The sequence below is a fragment of the Poecilia reticulata genome, linkage group LG1 (genome assembly GCF_000633615.1).
Source record: "Poecilia reticulata strain Guanapo linkage group LG1, Guppy_female_1.0+MT, whole genome shotgun sequence".
NCBI lineage: Eukaryota > Metazoa > Chordata > Actinopteri > Cyprinodontiformes > Poeciliidae > Poecilia > Poecilia reticulata.
The window spans coordinates 14,591,695-14,598,382 of NC_024331.1; the positions used below are offsets into that span (position 1 = coordinate 14,591,695).

The following is a 6,688-nucleotide window of genomic DNA, read 5'->3' on the forward strand; positions in this document are numbered from 1 at the left end:
TGTGTGTGTGTGTGTGTGTGTGTGTGTGTGTGTGTGTGTGTGTGTGTGTGTGTGTGTGGGGGTGTGTGTGTGTGTGTGTGTGTGAGAGAGAGAACCTGGTTGTCCTGCTGAGTACCGCAAGACTCATCGCAAGGGAGAATGAGTAACAACTGAAACACGGGCAGGTCTGTGTGTGTTCTTGCCTCACCATGTGCCAAGTGTGAGAGTCACCGGCTGACTGTAAGTGACGTGACTCACAGATGAGTCGACGGGATGGAAACGCTATATGATAGCTCTTGAGTCAGTGATAACTGAATGACTACACACGCAGCTATTTGGCCGTGTTTGCGTACATTACCGCCTTTTTTTTATTATTATTATTCTGACTACACAAGAAAGTACATGTCCAGCTGAGGGCGTGTTCTTGCGATTGGCACATGGGCTTGTACGCGCTTGCCTCCTGTTTGCATTTCCTCACTCTGAGAGGAAGTAACTTTGAACCCTCTGGGCCGCTGTGTGCTCACGGTGTAAAAAGCTCCCCTTCGTAGATGCAGTAAACCTGGAGAAAGACGCGCGGTTTGGACCATACAGGTATGCCACAAAGGGATTTTAGGGTCTGACAGTATGAACTGTGCCCCAGAGGGACAAAGAGCGGTGAACTAGATGTATTTGATATGAGTGCTCTGGGTCACTAAACACAATACTCATCTGTTTCCCCCTCCCCTCCCTTGTGCAGAGTGAGGAAAGCCCCAGTCCGAAGCGCCAGAGGCTGTCCAGTCAGTCCGTTTTAGAGCAGCTGACCTCATCTGCGCCGCTACCATCTACGCCGTCACCCCCCATCCGCCCATGGGAGTCAGGACCTCCGAGTCGGCGGCAACCTCACCCTCACACACACTACCACCAGGAGAGGTGCCTCACTCCTCCACGGCTCAGACGCAGGTAGAACCTTTTGTTTGTTTGGTTTTTTTTGTGCCACAGTTTCCTATGTACAGTGTTTTTCCAAAAGTATTCACAGCCCTTAAGCTTTTTTCCCCATTTTGTAACATTGACGTTTGTGGATTTTAAAGTATTTTATTGGGCTTTTATTTGATACATCAACGCAAAGCAGAACATCATTTTGAAATGGAAGGCAAATGATTCACGGTTTTTAAATTGTACTGCAAATGTAAATCTCTAAAGTGTGGCATGAGTTGGTTTTCATCTCTCATTTTCACTATTATCCCTAAAAAAACCCAATTGGCCTCAGTAGGTATTTAATGAGTAAATCCACCTGTGTGTACTTCAGTTTCGTTACAAATCCAGCTTTTCAGTGAAGGAAACACATATTTGTCAAATGAACACAGTAGAAGTAAAAGTTTGAAGCAGGGTGAGATATAATATCTCAAGCTTTGAACATCATTAAGAGTTGTTCAGTTTATCATTCAAAACTATAATATGGTACAATTGTAAACCCATGAAGACATGGCTGACAAGCTGACAAACCACACTTTTTGGGTTTAAAACAAGTTTGAAAACCGTGTTTTTCCTCCTACACATGTACTATGTTCTGCGTATGTAGCGTCACAAAATGTGCAAAATCTCCAGCTGTGTAAATATCTCTGCAAGTCTCTGAATGGAACGAACGATCTGCTGTCCCCTCTTGCAGTCCGCCCGCGAGGCGCCAACGCGGCCGTCTCCCCAGGCCGTCCCGCCATCCGCCTCTTCATCACCATCCCTCCGCTCAAGGACCTACGCCTCGCCCATCACTGTCTGAGCGTCGGGACGAAAACTACCACCACAACCCCCTTCCCTCGGCGCATCAGACGTACCCAGCACACACTCCAAGCACTTATCCTCAGCCCCCCACAGCCGGCGGCGGAGGCCGGGGTTCTGAGGAACCCCGGGCCTTCCACCCCCCCACGTTATCGTCGCAACTGTTGCACCCGGCCGCCCATCATCACCCCCATCATCACCATCCTCACCATCAGCAACAGCATCATGCAACACAACAGCAGCAAGGAGCCATGGTGTTGGACTTGCACGATCGGGTTAGTTTGCATCTGGCCAGCTGTTGGAGACATTTACCTGTGTTAGTTAGTGTGTGTTTTTATGTGAGCTGCTTGTGTTCTCTCCAGCTGCAGCAGGGCAACATACCCGTCTCCTACACAGTGACCCCTGTCCCTCCACACGGCCTGGCGGCACCTCTGTGTAGCGGTCAGCACATCCCCCCCTCCTGCTCCTCTCAGCAGCAGGTTCCCACCTGTAGTGTGGTCTTCAGCGCCGGACAACACTACCATCCGGTGAGAGAAACTCCTCAGTATACAACATGTGGCGTTGTTTGCACAGTTTGTTGCAGTTTCCATGGTTCTGCGCTTTAAAGGAAGTGGCTTATCGTGTGTTAACGTTTCCCAGTTTGAAGGAGGAAGTTGGTTTGCTAAGTCACAGCCGCCACCTTGTGGCAAAGGTGGCACATTACAGTTGATATAAAAAAAAAGAAGTGTCTTTTTTTTTTTTTTGACTGACTTTCTTTTTCTCTTTCTCGCCTCTTTTTTTCCAGATGTTACAGGCATGTTCGATGCATCATTTGCCGGTTTCCTACGCCTTTCCCTCACTACTGTCTAGTGACCCTCAGTTCCTGATTTCTCCTCCACCTCATCTCTCCCACCATCCGCCCCATCTGCCCACACAGTTCTTGCCTTTTCAGACTCAACAGCCAAGATCGGTATGCGAACAATCTGCTACTAATGCTTACCCTTTACATTTGCTTAGCTTGTATAGTTTGAAAAAAGTTCTAAATGACAAAAGCCATGCAAGAATCGTAGTGTACACCAGGGTAATATGACATAACCGTCAAATAAATTTCACTGCAGTACTTACTTTTTGCTCAGATTTACCACAAAAGCAAAGCAGTGTGTTCCATATTAATGCATATTTTTTGGTTTTGTGGATATTCATCTCAGCCCTTACAGAGGATTGAAAACGAGGTTGATATAGTGGGAGAGCAGCTCCCCGTCGGAGGAAGCTTCAGCTACGCCCACCATCACCACCACCACCAGCCTCCCTCCGCCCTGCCGCCTTCCACTCCGCTCCAGTTCCTTTCACACCATGATCCCCTGTCGCAAGATCTTTTCACACTGGTAGGGGGAATATTTTTTTTACTTTTGTTTTTAAATCCCACATCGATCCAACGATTAAATTGTTGCTTTGCTTTTTATCTGTTTTGCAGCCGTACCCCCACTTTATGCCTCGGCGATTCGCCAGTCGCCGTTACCGCTCGCAGCAGGCTGTGCCCCCGTCTCCCTACCACCCCAGCTTTCTGCCTTACTTCTTGTAAGTGTTCTTGCCCCCCCAGTCCCACTTCCTCATGTTAAGCCACGTTTTGGGTGAACGCCTCATCGTGACTACCCCAGCAGCATATTTTGATCACCGTTTTTAACTCGCAGGTCAATGCTTCCTGTTCCCCCGAATGTGGCTCCTACCATCAGCCTAGAGCTGGATGTGGATGACGGAGAAGTGGAAAACTATGAGGTAGGACAAACTGAGTTCTGCCACTTAATGTATTTGTGAACCAGAAGATGAATATTTACTTTCTACATGAAATCTTCAGGCCCTGTTGAACCTCGCCGAGCGGCTGGGGGAAGCCAAACCCAGGGGTTTGACCAAGGCAGATATAGAGCAGCTTCCATCATACAGGTTTAACCCCAACAACCATCAGTCGGAACAAACACTGTGAGTAGCTTCATTTTTTTTTTTTTTTTTTTTTTTTAGTGCTTTTCCGCTTGTCCCATCAGGCGGCAGTTTTAACAGCTTTTTTTTTTTTTTTTTTTTGCTGCAGATGTGTCGTTTGTATGTGTGACTTTGAGTCCCGCCAGCTCCTCAGAGTTCTCCCCTGTAATCACGAGTTTCACGCCAAGTGTGTTGATAAGTGGCTTAAGGTGAGTTGTGTTTTCGCTCTCATAAAATAAGAAAATCAGTTTTGAATGCAGCTGTCTTCAAAGTTTTTTTTGTTTCTTCATGAAGTCATAAGTTTAATTTCTCACCGTTGGAACGTCCTTGTTTTTTTTCCAGGCTAACCGCACCTGTCCTATCTGTCGAGCCGATGCCTCTGAGGTCCAGCGGGACTCTGAGTGACCTCAAACAACCACGATCCCCAAACCCTGTTTTGGATGCGTAGACCATAAAAAGTGAACCGACTCATTCTGTCAAAACGACTGGGACCACTGCACATGAAACAGCATTCAGGTGTCAAAACCTGCTGCTTAATCTTGCTTACTTTATACCTGGACTTCTGAAGCCTTCTGTTTTGTTTAACTCATCTTCTAGTCTGCCATCTTCTGACGGTTGCTGTGAATTACCTTCTTAACACACCCAGCTGCAAATCCGTTTTTAATGTCACCATGAATACTTTTCCATGTCTGAACAGAGGACCTACGTGTAATTGTTTTCAACAATGTCTTTGTTAAAAGTCGGTTTTCTAAGGATTATGACAAACCATAAAAAGTGGTTTCGTATTTTGTTGTGGAAAAAAAAATGCTGTTTTAAAATTTTGCTCTTTGTAAGGGAGTCGAACTGAACGCAAGAGACTTATCTCTCGCTATCCTTGTTTTCCTGACGTTTAAAGCAGCCTGTTTGAAACGAAGATTTATTTCACTGTGTGGAATGACGATAAAGTACTTTGCATGGACACTTTGTTCTTTCTGTGCAAGTCAATGTGGTTCCATTGATGAAAAGTTCCTTATTGGAACGATTCATAATTCAAATTCAAAAATACTTTATTGATCCCAAAGGGAAACTAAATAAACCACACTTGCAGAATTTGTTTTCCCCTCTCGGATTGATTTGAACTTAAATGAAGTCGAGAATACTTTGGAAAATTTTAGGAAATTTCTAAAGTGAGATTTTTGTCTTCTGGGAAGTTGACTTTTCTTGTTTTGTAAAATCATAAACTTTAGCCACACACTGACGTTGCATCTGATAGTAAAATATCTTCAGAAATATTAAAATTGAAGTTGAATTTTAAATCAAGCTTTCTTTTCTGCAAAAATCTTAATTTATTCTCCGTACGGTTGGAGCGAGTCATTTAAGTACGTTATTGTGTCTGCTGGTCGCCTTCTGCGCAGGCGGCGATAAAGTTCATTTTTCTCACTGTCTACCAGGAACAACTTTGACACACTTTTCAGGTTTTAATTGGCTCCACTTTGTTTCACTGGCAGATCTAGGGCTTCAGCACTTTACAGCGATTGAATTCCTGCGTTGCTTTCTTTGCGTTCTGAACAAACCGGTTTTGAGTTCAGTCACCTGCAGCGACGCAACCGATCAAAGTTTTCACCTTCTCTTGAGACACCTGTTTTTATTTCTGAGTCCTTTTGGTTGATGTAGTGACATGTTCTGCTTGAGATGCAGGCAAAGGGGTTTTAAAGCTGAATCTGTCCGAAAGAGGTGAAGTAAAAGATCACGCTGCGTCCTTTTGTTGGTAACAGTTCAGAATAACTCAGCAGCAAAAAGAAAAAGAGAAGTATTTAACTACAAAGCAGTAGATTGTTCAGATAATTTCTTTCTATGCACATCATCTCACCTTTTGAGGTTAGATTTAGGAGCAAAAACTGCAGATTTTTTTCATCCCACCCTTCATTGGAACATTTTGGGGTTAATCTACTTGTTTCCCGTTGGGCTTTTCATCATAATAGAAAAAGATGTTCCATTCAAACTACTACTGTTAGGTTGTATTCGCTGCCTGTTTCATCGTAACGCACAACATTTGCAGGAGACACTGCATGAAGTGCTCTGAAAAGTTTGTTGAGCCACATTTAGAGGCCTGCATCCGAAATGCCTTTTCTACCTACGCGTCTTCTCTGGGTCCAACTCGTATCGTAGGACAACCAATGCATTCGAAGCAGATGCTTTTTTTGTATTTTTTTTTTCTTTCCATCATGTGCAAACTACAGTAATGTCTAAATCTGTTATTTATGTACGCTCTTCCTCTGCGTCGTCCGTTTAGGAAGAAAATCTAGGGAATCAGTATGGACTGCATCGTTTCTAGATGTCGTATGTGTGATTTTATGCATCCTTTTTTTTTTTTTTTTGTCGTACGATTGCATCGTTTTGTTTTCTGGTACACTAGCAATTACCTCAGTCCCACTATTTTTTTTTATCTACTAGAATATGGCGCAAATGGTATGATTCGTGCTTTCATTCTGATCGCTGGGTTGTTTGAGAAGTTTTTCTTCAAACTCTGAAACTGTATTATTCAAATGGTGTTATATTAGTTTCATTATGTATTATGTCTGTAACCAAAACCATTTGAAGGCTTAAGATGATGATGATGATGAAATTTTTAACAAACATTTGTACATTTTGTATGAGAGTTACTTATGGTAATACTTTATTAAGTAGTGCAATGATTTTTTTTTAAAACCCTTTACTCCCCCAAACCCCCATCTTTTGGATTTCAAAAGCTGGTTCAATAATAAATGTATAACATCCTCTTCTAACTTTGTGCTTGTTCAGAATTTTGTCTGGAGCTCATGTTTTGCACTTCATCACCAGTAAAGGTTTTCGAAGATGTTAGTAATTTCACAATGAGAGCTCTTGGTGGCAGTGTAGTTCTGTCATCCTGAAAGGCTCCCTGTAGATGCCTCTCAAAAAGTTTAGACATCATAGAAAACTTAATTTATTTGAAATGCAAAACTCATGAATTGCTTTGACCCACAAAACTACTGTAAGTGGTTTT

At 43.5% G+C, this 6,688-nt stretch overlaps 1 protein-coding gene across 1 annotated transcript in view; it reads left to right on the top strand.

Annotated features, from left to right (window-relative positions):
* Window positions 1–6,449, top strand: part of rnf38 (ring finger protein 38) — a 23,585-nt gene extending 17,136 nt beyond the window's left edge. Inside the window, exons 4-13 of the mRNA XM_008408245.2 lie at window positions 716–918; window positions 1,625–2,006; window positions 2,094–2,258; window positions 2,516–2,680; window positions 2,919–3,095; window positions 3,185–3,288; window positions 3,402–3,486; window positions 3,566–3,687; window positions 3,794–3,893; window positions 4,027–6,449. Coding sequence (XP_008406467.1) covers window positions 716–918; window positions 1,625–2,006; window positions 2,094–2,258; window positions 2,516–2,680; window positions 2,919–3,095; window positions 3,185–3,288; window positions 3,402–3,486; window positions 3,566–3,687; window positions 3,794–3,893; window positions 4,027–4,089 — 1,566 coding nt within the window. The 3' untranslated portion in view covers window positions 4,090–6,449. The remainder of the gene's footprint in view (window positions 1–715; window positions 919–1,624; window positions 2,007–2,093; window positions 2,259–2,515; window positions 2,681–2,918; window positions 3,096–3,184; window positions 3,289–3,401; window positions 3,487–3,565; window positions 3,688–3,793; window positions 3,894–4,026) is intronic.
* The last annotated feature ends 239 nt before the right edge of the window (window positions 6,450–6,688 follow it).